This window comes from Chiloscyllium plagiosum, chromosome 38 (assembly GCF_004010195.1).
Source record: "Chiloscyllium plagiosum isolate BGI_BamShark_2017 chromosome 38, ASM401019v2, whole genome shotgun sequence".
NCBI lineage: Eukaryota > Metazoa > Chordata > Chondrichthyes > Orectolobiformes > Hemiscylliidae > Chiloscyllium > Chiloscyllium plagiosum.
The window spans coordinates 10,519,831-10,534,565 of record NC_057747.1 but is presented as its reverse complement, the minus strand read 5'-3'; the positions used below and the strand labels follow the sequence as shown (position 1 = coordinate 10,534,565).

The 14,735-nt window shown below is 42.7% G+C and overlaps 1 protein-coding gene across 1 annotated transcript in view; it reads left to right on the top strand.

Annotated features, from left to right (window-relative positions):
* The window catches only part of LOC122541810 (rho GTPase-activating protein 22-like), a 330,924-nt gene that overhangs the window by 72,523 nt on the left and 243,666 nt on the right, over positions 1 to 14,735 (top strand). Inside the window, exon 3 of the mRNA XM_043678816.1 lies at positions 1,579 to 1,666. Coding sequence (XP_043534751.1) covers positions 1,579 to 1,666 — 88 coding nt within the window. The remainder of the gene's footprint in view (positions 1 to 1,578; positions 1,667 to 14,735) is intronic.

The following is a 14,735-nucleotide window of genomic DNA, read 5'->3' as shown; positions in this document are numbered from 1 at the left end:
TCCCCACCCCCACCCTCCTCTAGCTTATCTCTCCACGCTTCAGGCTCTCTGCCTTTATTCCTGATGAAGGGCTTTTGCCCGAAACGTCGATTATGCCTGTCCTCGGATGCTGCCTGAATTGCTGTGCTCTTCCAGCACCACTGATCCAGATTTTGCCCCTCATAACTGCCCATTCATTCCTAGACCTATTGATATACCTTACTTTCAAAGATGTCCATCTGTCAATCACCTGTCCAAATTGTTTCAGCCAATGACCGTTGGCAGCTACTCATGATGCCAGGATGTCTGTTGTCCCCTTGCCCACTTCTATTTGCTGGTTAAATTTCACCCCTTATAAGAGTAAAAATTTCTCTTTTTTTAAAGCATACATTGATAATAGGATAGTGTGTTGCCTGGTAAATCTTTGACATGAGTAATGATCTCAGTAGTCCTTAAAACTATTTCTGTGTTTATATACGAGAGATCTGTTTACATTTGTAGAAGGTTAGTTCCTGCTACACGGAAAATTCTAAACATGAAATACAGAAAAAGAATTCAGTTTTAACAAGGATACAATTTCCAACAAAATGTCCCAGAAGGATGCTTCTAAATGTTCTTCGATATCTAACAATATTCTTTAATGACAAGAACCATCCACAATAACTATGGATAACATAAAACAAATTAAAGCTCAAATAACCAAAACAAAAACAATTACACAGTGGTTTATTACAGAGTTTAAATGACCATTTTGTAAAATAGCTGTGTCTTTAACTAAATGCTTTTTGATTGCAAAGCATTCTCTTACATGTTAGCCAAAATTTATGGTACCTTGAGCCACGAAACAACAACAAAACGATAAAGCAATGGCTTAATTTTGACCTGGCTGTACAGTTTATTCCTTAAGGAAATGGTTTAATAACTAAATACAATTAAATAGACTATAATTCAATTACTCACTTGCTTGATCAGGCCAAAATGATTAATTCTTAAAAGATAACTCAATCCTATATCTGCATTACCTTTTAGATTTGACTGTTTCAATTTGCTCCAGACTGATCTCTCTCAGTCTACTCATTTTAAACTTGAGGTCATCCAAACCTCTGGCCATGTCTTTATTCACAATGAATTCCATTCAGTCATCCTCCCTGGGCTTACTAAACAACATTGACTCCTGCTTGACCAACACCTTGATTTTGAAATTCTCATCCTTGTTTTACAGTTTCTTCATGAACTTGTACCTCCCTTCAGCTGAAAAATTGTCCAAAGTGTCAGTACTCATTGAAGTCTGGCCTCCTGAGTATCTCCAATCTTGGATAGCTGTGTCTTCAGTTGCCAAGGCTCCAAGATCTGGAGTTCTCCCCGTAAACCCCTGCCTCTCCACTTCCCTTCCTCCTTAAAATGTGTCTCCTTGTATCTCATTTGCCCTAATTTCACTTCTTGTAGCTCTGTGCCAAATCCTATTTTATAATGGATCTGTGAAACATCTCAGAACGACATCTCTGTAACTGAACGTTGTTGTTGACTGACTTCTGTTTTCAATTAAGCAGCTTGATATTTTCTTGCCATTAAAACTCTCCACCTTTCTTTGCCCCATAGGGTTCGATCCACCTTCAAGGGAGTCAAGTGAACGAGTTCACAGCCAACCCTGAGGAGCCTGGCAAACATCTGTTTGAAATAGTTCCAGGTAAGAAGGTAAAATCTGTTCCAGCTGCCTGTCGATGCTGTCTTTCTCTGGGTCTAAACATTCATTAACTTCCCATTTTGACATGTTCTATAACTGGCCTGAGCCTGATGGTACATTTACAACAATTTCAATGACTGAATGACCTCTTAACTATGATGTTGGACAAGTGTTTCACTGTTTTAGAATCAACAGGTATTGTTACCACAGCACATACAATACAAATTATTTTTCCAATGAAGGGGGTATGATATGACTGATAAGTTGACTAATTTCCACAATTGAACACATACCTGACTAGAGATTGTAGATAAAATACTTACAAGCTTGCCACAGTTTCCTTTACCTGACTTTTTTCTCTCTATTTCTTCCTGCTCTACTATTCACCCACTACTAATTTTCTTCCCAATTGTTTTGGATCGGATCAGGCCCCGTCAAAATATATTAAGAAGGTAGCCTAGACTCTAACTTATTTTGTTATTTTAAAGATAATTGTCAGGTGTTGCACTCTAGATGCAATTCAATTGGTCAAACTATTCGATATTAAGCAAAACACAATTTATTCAAACACTATAGTTAAAATATAAACAAAAGAAAGAACTTGGAATGACTAAACTCTACTGGAAAGTGTAATAGAATAATGGATACAGTCGGTTCTGATGTAACGCAATAGTTCCGTTCTCATGTGGTCTCGTGTTCTAAGAAAATGGCACAATAGCCGCTCCGTTTAAACTAATGGGACCAGAATCACATTATAGCCAATGCAGGTAAGGAAAGTTCATGTTCTACAAATAATGGTCTAAATTCTTCAATTGTGTTAAAGCCAATTCACTTCGAAGAGACACGCATTATAGCAGAACCAACTGTATAGTAACTGTTACTAATTAACTGTTTCAGTGTTGTAACATCCCATAAATGCACCCTTGGCAAAAGGCAAATTCAGAGAACACATTTTGTCTCACTTGTAATTCAACAGCCCAGGAGGAGAAGCCCCCAGCTTTTGGCTGTAATCCAGAGAGGGGAAAAATAGCTTCCACTTCTTCAAGACCCCAACAGTAAATACTGCTGAAAATGGAAAAATCCCGGTGCTGTGGGTGGGAGGTTGACCACACCCAGTCAGGCCACATTTATTGTTGCAGTTTTTAAGAAAAAAAAAGCACCCAAGGCTTCTCATAGGCTGCTCAGTACCTGTTCCCCAATCTTTCTCTCTGCAAGAAAGTAGGACAAAATGCACCTCTTCAAGCCACAGCATTGTCACTCAGCCAACTTTGCAACATGAAGAATATGGCATTATCACTAGAGTTTATCAGCCTCTTTCCCCAACCACATTAGCATCCACTTTCTGACCAGACCGGGGACGATCGGGATGTGTTGTTCTGCCATGAGCTTTGGCATCCTCATTCCCTTCTGTGTGTCTCAAACGGAGATGTAAGCGATCGAGGTTTAGTTGAGTCCAAGCTCGGCACCATGTTTCCTTTCTCCTGCATGGCTGCCCTGTTTCTGAAATTATGCACCAAGCTACATTCGAGCTCTTAGTCAACTAAAAGCAGTGAGAAGGAAAAAGATTAAAAGGTTCAAAATAAGGGTTTGCTCCACAATCATGTGGTGTAATCAATGCATTGTGTAAATCAGGAGTGCATTGATCTTTTTCAGAAATGCTATAGAAAGTCAAATGACGACTGTAACTAGATTTACAGACACACTGGGGGTAACTTTTACCTGACAATGATTAGTAGACCCGGGTCAGGTAGGAGATTAAATGTTAGAAATGTGAAACTGGATTTCAATCTGCCTCAGGCATGCACACTGGTGGTAGTGGAAGAGGGCAGTAAGAGAAAGAGGGCAACCTATCATCTCCTGTCCTTGAAATCCAGTGTCCCACACCACACCGTCACAGGATTTCTATCCTTTTAACTCATGGCTGGAAGGTTTCCCAGGCCTCAGGAAACCTTGCAGATAAAAGGAGGTGCTAAAGGTTAGGTGCAGCAGCAAGGGCTAGCTCACATGTTGGAAAGTGTCTTTCCAACATGTGAGCTAGTGTGTATAGAGGTGTTTCTCCAGGTCCAACACTCCATCTTATGACTGTAACTTCATGCTCTCTCTCGGAGCTTCCTGTCCCTCCAGCCCTTCTCTATCATCAAGGGCCTATGATAAGTGAGCCCAGTGCGGAGTTGTGATGGCAAATTTGGAGACAGGATTGGGTTCCCAGCGGCTTCTATATCATCGAGGTAGCCCTAGTGCCATCTCAGAGCCCCTGTGACAGAGGCAAGTTTGGATTGGTGCAGTGGCTACATTGGTGAGCTCCAGCAAGGACCCATGGTGGTGAGGGCATCGGTGGAAGCGAGGTGGCACTGAGGAGTGGTGACATGTGTTCCAGAGGTAGGGTGCAGAGCTTCATGCCCAAACATCAGGCCCATGGATCATGACTTAACAAAAAGGACTGTAAAGTTTCTTTCTTTCCTTTTCGTTTTTCTTTTCTTTTCATTTTTCTTTTCTTTTCATTTTTCTTCTTTCTTTCTTTTCTTTCTTTCCTTCTTTCCTACCTACCTACGTTTTGGTTTATTTCTCTGTATTTTAAGAGGGTGCCAGAGACTGGAGACACTGTGCGACACTTTTCACTGTATTTTGTAACAGAATACACGTGATAATAAATAAATCCAAACACGTTGGAGGTGCAGTGGACATCGAAGAAGGTTACCTCCCGATTACAATGGGATCTTGATGAGAAGGGCCAATGGGCTGAGAATTGGCAGAATGAGTTTAATTTAGATAAATGTGAGGTGCTGCATTTTTGGAAAGCAAATCTTAGCAGGACTTATACATTTAATGATAAGGTCCTGGGGAGTGTTGCTGAACAAAGAGACCTTGGAGTGCAGGTTCATAGCTCCTTGAAAGTGGAGTCGCCGGTAGATAGGATAGTGAAGAAGGCATTTGGTATGCTTTCCTTTATTGGTCAGAATATTGAGTACAGGAGTTGGGAGGTCATGTTGTAGCTGAAGAGACAATTGGTTAGGCCACTGTTGGAATATTGCTTGCGATTCTGGTCGCCTTCCTATGGGAAAGATGTTGTAAAGCTTGAAAGGGTTCAGAAAAGATTTACAAGGATGTTGCCAGGGTTGGAGGATTTAAGCATTAAGGAGAGGTCGTATAGGCTGGGGCTGTTTTCCCTGGAGCGTCGGAGGCTGAGGGGTGACCTTATAGAGGTTTACAAAATCATGAGTGGCATGGATAGGGTAAATAGACTGGGGTGGGAGAGTGCAGAACTAGAGGGCATAGGTTTAGGGTGAGAGGGGAAAGATATAAAAGAGGTCTAAGGGGCAACTTTTTCACAGAAGGTGGTACGTATATGGAATGAGCTACCAGAGTAGGCTAATATGATTGCAACATTTAAAAGGCATTTGGATGGGTATATGAATAGGAAGGGTTTGGAGGGATATGGACTGGGTGCTGGCAGGTTGGGCTAGATTGGGTTGGGATATCTGGTCGGCATGGACGGGTTGGCCCGAAGAGTCTGTTTCCATGCTGTACATCTCTATGACTCTAAATCAAAAAAACAATTCTGATTCTCCCAGCCAGTCTCCACAAAATTACTCCAGGGTCTTGGATACTCTGCCTCAGTTACTGCAGCAACACCTCCTCCTCCCCATATGTGATTGGAACCAGGTTGACCTCGTTGTCTACACGGTCATTGATTGGCCCGGTTTAACATACACACACGCACACGCACACGCACACGCACACACCAAACCTTACCAGGAGATTAGAATCCTCTCCGTTCAGGGGACTGATTCTGAGCTGACTGGGCATAGCCGGGGTACTGTGCACCACGCACACGCACACGCACACACCAAACCTTACCAGGAGATTAGAATCTCGTCAGAAACGAAATGTAACCAGGAGATTAGAATCCTCTCCGTTCATGGGACTGATTCTGAGCTGACTGGGCATAGCCGGGGTACTGTGCACAAGTAAATAAAGGGTGACCATTGCCTCGCTGCAATCTCTGCTTGATGAACACGAAACCTACCTGCTCCAGGTCTGTGGACCGACTAAGCCTGTGAATCAGACAAGGGCGAACTTGGAAGAACACAGCAAGCCAGTCAATGTCAGGAGGTGGGGAAATCAACATTACAGGTGGAGTTCTGAAGAAGGGTTAAATCCAAAATGTTGACTTCTCCACTTCCAAGTGCTGCCTGGCTTGCTGTGTTTTTCTAGCCTCCTACTTGCGTACCTTGGAATCCAGCATCTGCAGCTTTTTTTGTCTCTGAACCTGTCAATCAGGCTGCCTTGTTGGTTGAGAATTTGGTTTCAAAATCATGCAAGCCTTGGGATATGGACCCAATTATAACTCTCACCCCACTGCACAAATACTTTGTGCTGTCAAATATTGGGGTCTCTTCATGGAGAAGATTAAGGGGCCTCCACTGTCATTCACTTATCTCACAACTTTGACAACGTATGTAGATGAGCACTTGAAATATCATAGCATTCAAGGCTATGGACAATATGCTGGAAAGTGGGATTAGTGTAAATAGGTCAGCACAGACTCAATGGCTAAAAACAATGACTGCAGATGCTGGAAACCAGAGTCTAGATTAGAATGGTGCTGGAAAAGCACAGCAGTTCAGGGAGCATCCAAGGAGCAGGAAAATCGACGTTTCGGGCAAAAGCCCTTCATCAGGAATCAGGAATACAGACTCAATGGGTGGAAGGGCCTCTTCTGTGCTGTGTGACTCCCTGATTCCAGCTATTGTTCTATCAGTTGTGTTACAGACTGAAAAACCTCAGTTTTCAGACTTTGCTTTCACTGGGAAGTTAAATCCCTGTTGGAAAGTCAAGGTTACACATTCATGCATACGCCAAGCTACCTCAAAGTGACGACTTTGTATTGAAATCTGTATGATGCAGGAAGCATTGCTACTTTAAGCCATCTTGAGGACAACTTGGGGCAGCACAGTGGCTCAGTGGTTAGCACTGCTGCCTCACAGCGCCAGGGACTCAGGTTCGATTCCACCCTCGGCCAACTGTTTGTGGAGTTTATGCATTCTCCCTGTGTCTGCGTGGGTTTCCTCCAGGTGCTGCAGATTCCAGTGTCAGTGTATCCAGATAAGAGGATCAAAACTGGTCACAGTATTCCAGTTGTGGTCTAACTAGTATCTTGTATAGTTTTAGTCATTCATCCTTTTTCATATTCCATTCCCTTTGTAATAACGGTCAACATATTGTGCTGAACTTGTATGCTTTTTTTTTGAGACTCATGTATTATGACCTCCACCCCCCTGCCCCAAATCCAGCTGTAGATTCTTTTGTATCATCCTCGCCACTTGCCTTTCCACTTCTTTTTGTATTTTCCACAAACACAGTACTTGTACATTCACTTCCTTCATCCATGATATTCACATATGTTGTCAATAATTGTGTCCCAGGCACTGATCTCTGTGGCACACCACTAGTTGCAAGTTACCACAGTTAAATTGCCCTGCCAACCTAATTCTGTCTTCTATTAATTATCTAATCCTCTGTTCAAGCTAATATGCTACTTCTAATATCGTGGGCTTCTATCATATTAAATAGTCTTATGTGCAATACCTTATCAAAGACCTTTTGGAAATCTAAATATATTATATCCATTGATTCCCCTGTATCTATCTTGCTTGTTATCACCTCAAAGAATTCCAATATATTTATCAGGCATGATTTTCCATTCATTAAACTACGCTGAATCTGATTGGACGTATTAAGGATTTTGCAATACTCTGTTGTTACATCCTTTATACTAGACTCTAACGCTGTCATGTGACAGATGTTAAGCTAACTAGCCAATAGTTTTCTGTTTTTCCTCTCCCTTTTTTGAAGAAGATGTTGCATTGAATTATTATGATCCATGTGTCCACTTTCTTTGTCGCTACTTCCTTTTAATGACCTAGGATGCAACTCATCAGATCTGGGGATGGACCAGTCCATAGCCCCATTAGGTTCAATTACTTACAGTGTGGAAACAGGCCCTTCAGCCCAACAAGTCCACACCGACCTGCCAAAGCGCAACCCACCCAGACCTATTCCCCTACATTTACTCCTTCACCTAACGCTGCAGGCAATTTAGCATGGCCAATTCACCTAACCTGCACATTTTTTTTTTGGACTGTGGGAGGAAACCGGAGCACCCGGAGGAAACCCACGCAGACACGGGGAGAATGTGCAAACTCCACACAGTCAGTCGCCTGAGGCGGGAATTGAACCCGGGTCTGTGGCGCTGTGAGGCAGCAGTGCTAACCACTGTGCCCGCCATAATTCTTTTTCTTGCATTGGTTATCATATTTGTATCCACCCACAGTGATTAAATCTCATTAATGATTTAATTTTTTTCTGTGTGTTATGGAACACCAGTCACTATGGGCTAAGTTCAATTTGACATTTTTCATGGAGAGTTTCTCTCCCTGAGCTCTGGCTGTTCTCTGCAGGTCACCTCAGTATCCGTGTACCATGCCTCTATGATGCCACTGGTAGTATCTTTCGTTCGGCAGTCGCCTGCCACTTCCAGGGCTCCTCAGGATTCCCAGTGCCACGCCATAGTTAAGCCTAACCATGCACCAAGTCACGTGCTGTTAGCAGGAGCATTTCACATGTTGGGAAGTAGACTGGCAGGAGGCTGGAAGAACACAGCAAGCCAGGCAGCATCGGGAGGTGGAGAAGTCAATGTTTCAGAAATAACGCCCCCCCCAACACCCCCACCCGAAATGTCGACTTCTCCACCTCCTGATGCTGCCTGGCTTGCTGTGTTCTTCCAGCCTCCTGCCTGTCTACTTTGGTTGGATTCCAGCATCTGCAGTATTTTTGTCTCGCACATACTGGGAAGGCATTAAAAATCATCAGCATTTGAGGGCTTCTGCAACTCTAATTCAGTTCAAGGATTCTGGCATCACGGGCCTCCAGCTCAAAAATACTTCAATTTGAAAGCACAAACAAGTTGGTCCACGATAATAGTTAATGCCAAAAAAGAATTTCAGGAATGTGTGTGAAAGTTGTCAGATGTTTTATGAGAACAAAGTATGTATTTGGATTGAATGTCATGGCTTCACCGTCTAACCAAATTCATCAATGTTGGACCAAACTACTATCACAATATATTATTGGGTCTAGTAGAGGCATCAGATTGAACCTTGTTTTGAAGCCCTGAGGTATTGTAACCGAATTGAAGACAGGTTGGTGAATTTTAATGAGACTGCTGCACAACAAACAATGTCCATAGTGACACGAGACAGAGTAGATTCTGTAACAAGCACTTTTAGAAAGCCTCTGTCAATCCCTTTTAAAGTAACATTTTCCAATACAGTAGCATTAACTCCCCTAACTGCTGTATCAGTTGAGGTTGTTAAGTTGTCAATAAGACTTACTAATGTTGTTGAATGGCTATTGTGATTGTCTTAATTTGATTGCTGCTCTTGCTATGACTGGAGTGTGCTCTCAGCTCAAAACCCTACCCGTTATAAAAGAGCAATCTATGCAGGCCAATTAAGGTGTTCTGGATTCATTGAGTCACTTTTTTTTAAATTGGAATCAACTACTGTAATTCAGTGGTGCTGGAAAAGCACAGCAGGTCAGGCAGCATCCGAGGAGCAGGAAAATTGACTTTTCGGGGAAAAGCCTTTCCTGCTCCTTGGATGCTGCCTCACCTGTGCTTTTCCAGCACCACTCTAATCTAAACTCTGGTTTCCAGCATCTGCAGTCCTCACTTCTGCCTATTGTAATTCAGTGACAATTCTTGAAAAACCAGAGAAGTTGATTTGCAGAAAGTACTTTTGTAAAGACCTAGCTGCTTTCATTCACTGACAGTCCAACTAGACACAATTTTGTTGAGTTTCTGATCCAAAGTAAGTGGAAGTGAAATATCCAAAGAAAAGAGTGACTCCCATTCAATTCATTGCTCAATTCAATAGAAGCCTGATTCTGTTGTGAGCTTGAATGTACTTTGTCCACAGATGAAACCACAATTGAGCCATTTGACATTCTTGAGGGAATCTGCTGACTATAAGGGAGACTTTCCTTCCTCCTTCTTTGCACTTGAACTGTAAACATCACATTTCTGAGTAGATTTATGATTGATTAAGTTCTGCATTGTGCATGAAGAGAATCCATCAATTAAATGTGCAACTATTCCCAAGCTTTAAGATGTTACACATTACCAACTCCAGCATGTCTATTAGAAATCAGAAGAGACTCCTCATTAGAGAAAATTAAACCTTGTTTGTTAAATAGAATGCAAGAGGCAAACTACTTTCTAAGGTTGATATGGTGATCGACAATCCGAATGGGCTCTGCTTCTAGATTGTTCATTTACACAGTCATTTGGTAGTCTATTTTTGAAAAAAAGTGCTCAGATGTGCAATATTCAAATGGGTAATTGCAAACTGGGCAGAAGAAAAATGCTCAACATATGGTTAAGGAAAAATACCTTAATCCTGGTTCTGTGGGTGGGAGGTTGACCACACCCAGCCTGGCTGCATCTATTGTTCCAGTTTTTAAGGAAACAAAAAGCACCCAAGGCTTCTCATACGCTGCTCAGTAGAAGAAAAATGATCAACATATGGTTAAGGAACAATACCTTGTCTCTTGGCTCGACATTCTACAGTCTTCAGAATACAACTCTTTTAGATCAGAAGCTCTACTTCCTCCTTGTTCCGTATCTTTTATTTACTTTCCTTTTTACTACTTCTCCCTTGTTTTAATGGGTAGGTTGTTCCTTTCTCTATCCCGTCATGGTGCATTCAGGCAGTTTTCATGTCTTTCTTCTCACAGTGTTTACTATATCCATCACCACACTCTTTGGATGTTGCATCATGAAATAGTTTTATCACCAAAGATCCCTCCTGTCCCTTCCAACCTCTTCCATTGGGAAGAAGATACAAAAGCTTACTGGCACATACAGACAGGTTCAAGAACAGCTTTTTCCCCACTGTTATTAGGTTTCTGAATGCACCTCTGAAATTTTAAATCTAATGTGGAATTTGATTTTGTGCACCTTCTTTGCAACTGTAACTTGGTATTCCCCGCTCTGTTTAATCAACCCCTGATCTTTGTATGTTTATGATCTGCCTGTACTGCATGCAAAACAAAATTTTTCACTGTACTTATGTACATATGACAATAATAAATCAAATTAGTTTCTTATTTAATCTCCTCGGCCTCCTACACTCATAAATATCTCCTTTTATTTTTCCTACTTCTTAAATCTCTTGTTTCTCTTCAGTTCTGATGAAAGCCTTTGATCTGAAACATTGCCTACTTCTCTCGACAGATGCTGTCTGATCTGTTGTTCTTCCAAACTTTTCTTTTGTTCTTATTTCAGATTTCCAGCATCGGCACTATTTTTCTTGTGTGTAATGATTTAACCAAGTCATTTGAGTTCTTTAACCCAGAAGTACCCTTGTTTACTGCTTCTCCTCTCAACCACAAGGAACATCAATCATTTCTTAAATGGATTCTAGGTTTTCCAGTTTAGCCATTGAACTGCAATGCTGAATACATGTTAAGGTCACTTTTTAAATATCTATTCTAAATTTGCTGTTGACTAGTTAAAACCTGAATGATACATTTAAATGTGAACGATGGCACATTGACTCAGTGGTTAGCACTGCTGCCTGACAGCACCAGGGACTTGGGTTCAATTCCACCCTCTGCTGGCTGTGGAGTCTGCACATTCTCTGTGTCTGAATAGGTTTCCTCTGGGTACTCCGGTTTCCTCCCACAATCCAAAGATTTGCAGGTTAGGTGGATTAGCCATGCTAAATTGACTCAGTGTTCAGACGAGGTAGATTTGCTATGGGAAATGTAGGGTTACAGGAACAGGCAAAGGGTGGGGGTGGGTCTGGGTGGGATCCTATTCAGAGGGTCAGTGTGGACTCAATGGGCTGAATGGTCTGCTTCCACACTGTAGAGATTTTATGAATCAGCTGTTGACTGTACTTTTGTCACCCTAAGTATAACAATGACAACATGGAACTATAAAACCCTACTACAATTAGGAAGATATGTCAAAGCACTCCACATTTCGTTGAGAAGGGAACAAAATAAAATTTGAAAGGGATTAGGCTAGCAAGTAAGTACTGAAATTGGACAGAAGGATTTTGTAGAGGTTCGGATTTGGAGTGAGGTGGGTAGTAAGGAAGAGACAACTAGACAGGATATATTGAAGGACAGAAATGCAACAGTACAATGAACAGAAGATTAAAGAGATCACTAACCCAGGCGGAAATGATACCCTGGAGACATTTGAAAGTGAGAATGGGTATATAGAATAGATACGTGATCATGTCAAATGGTTTAAAATGTTAAAAGGCTGTGCTAGGACAGATGCAGAGAGAGGATTTCCACCGGGTGGAAGAACAAAGAGGCATAATCTTAAAATTGGAGCCAGATTGTGTTGCAGTGAAAATGGGAAGTGTGGGGAGGGGTCACATTTTCACACAAAAGTCCATAGAAAATGAATTTCTCTACCAGATCAAGCTGTGGACACTGGAGCTTTCAAGACAGAGACCAATAGATTTTGATGGGCAAGAGTATGGAGCAAAGACAAATGAATGGAACGGAGTTATGGATGCACCAACTTGAATGGCAGAGCAAGCTCAAGAGCTGAGTGGCCTCCTCCTTTTCCTAATGGTACCTTTTGAAAATGTTTAGTTAATTTACTGAGATACAGGAAGTCAATTGGGCTCAAAGATGATGGGAAATGAAACCTGGAAGAGCATACCTGCATAGTTTTACGTAAATGGTATCCTGTGGATGGTTTTAGGTCAAGAGGTCAGTAAGGAGCGCATGTGAAAAATTGATCCTTTAGGTAAGGGAGCATCAACAAAGTTTTCCATGGTGGTAGCATTGGGGTATGAGGGAAACGCTGATTAGGATGTGGGTGAGTGTGATGCTGGCAAAGCACAGCAGGTCAGGCAGCATCCGAGGAGCAGGAAAATCGACGTTTCGGGCAAAGGCCCTTCATGAGGACCTGCTGTGCTCTGCCAGCACCACTCGTATCTCCAACATCTGCAGTATCCACCTCCACCTAGGATGTGGATGAGGCAATGGAGATAATCAAAGCTTCTTTACTCAGCCTGGCATAATGGACAGGAGGTTTTTTTATGATTCATTCATGGGATGTGGGCATCACTGGCTGGCCAGCATTTATTGCCCGTCCCCAGTTGCCCCTTGAGAAGGTGGTGGTGAGTTGCCTTCTTGAACCACTGCAGTCCACCTGCTGTGGGTTGACCCACAATGCCTTGAGGGAGGGAGTTTTGACCCAGCGACAGTGAAAGAACAGCAATATACAGTAGCCACCCACCCCATACCTGCGGGAGATAGATGTCCGAAACTGCGGATAGTAGCGGCCCCATTAATTTAACTGGGAAATGTACCTCCCCAGTTCCTGGTTCTGGAATATTCCATGTAATATGTCTGGGCCGCAGTAAACCGCCGTAACCAGACCTGCAGATACTGCAGTCACCCTGTATTTCCAAGTCAGGATGGTGAGTGGCTCGGAGGGGAATATGATGGTGATGGTGTTCACCGATATCTGCTGCCCTTGTCCTTCTAGATGGAAGTGGTCGTGGGTTTGGAAAGTGCTGTCTGTGGATCTTTGGTGAATTTATGCAGTGCATCTTGTAGCGAGCACACACTGCTGCTGCTGCTGCTCCTGCTGCTGCTGCTGAGCATTGGTGGAGGAAATGAATGCAACTCAAGAAGGCTGCTTTGTCCAGGGTGGCGTCAAGCTTCTTGAGCGTTGTTGGAACTGCACTCCTCTAGGCAAGTGGGGAGTATTCCATCACACTCCTGACTTGTGCTTTGTAGTTGATGAAGGTAAGACTGAGGGAGTAAAAAGAGAAAAGTAAACGAGAGGTATGTTTTACTTGGTCAAGCCAGAAAGGCAGTGGAAGCACAGGAGTAACAGAGGAGGGGAGAGTGATTGAGCTGGGTGTCCACATTCATGCTTCAAAATTATATATCATCAAGAGCTATTATGTAGGTGAGTGGGTCTAAGGACAGATACTTGGATGTGACCGTTCTTAGCAGCACGGCAACATTTGACTGAGTGTAGTATCAAGGTATGCCAGTAATACAGAAATCAAAGAAAAAAATCTCTCCACTTTTACAAAGGAGAGTTATGTTTTTTTTTGGAGCTCAATCATTTCAGCCCCAGCAAGGCTTTAAGACTCTTTGTGGTACTTTTCTGTCATGTTAAGGTCAGAAATGGAACCATTCATTGACGGCTTCACACTGACCTGTTCTATTTACAATTTTTTAAAAAACATTCATTCACAGGATGGGGGCATCACTGGCTAGGCCAGCATTTATTGCCCATCGCCAAAGGGCAGTAAAGAGTTGATCACGCTGGTGTTGGCCTGGAGTCACATGTAGGCCAGGTAAGGATGGCAGTTTCTTTCCCTAAAGGACATTAGTGAACCAGATGGGTTTTTCCGACAATCGATTTACGGTCACCATTAGACTCTTTAATTCCAGATACTTATCCATGAAATAGAATTCCTACAAGGCCACACTGACCATCCGAAGAGTAACCCATCCTCTACCCTATTTTCCTATATTTACACCTGATTAATGTACCTAACCTACATATCCCTGAACACTATGGGGCAATTTAGCGTGGCCAATCCACCTAACCTGCATATCTTCATATTGTGGGAGGAAACCGGAGCACCCGGAGGAAACCTACGCAGAGAACGCGCAAACTCCACGCACGCAGTCGCTCGAGGCTGGAATCGAATCCAGGTCCCTGCTGCTATGAAGCAGCACTGCTAACCACTGAAGCCACTGTGCCACCAAATTCAAATTCCATCATCTGCCCTGGCAGGATTTGAACCATAAGCGCCATTACCTGGGTCTCTGGACTAACTGTCTAGCAATAATACCACCAGCCCATTGCCTCCCGTAATTCCTTTGGTAATGAATCATGCTCATACATAGCAAGATGCAGACAAGCCAAGCTCGGGTTGAAAGTGGTCAGCGCAGGGACAAGGCAATGTCCATTTACAGTCAGAAAGAGTCTTGGTGCCCGATTATCCACACCCTG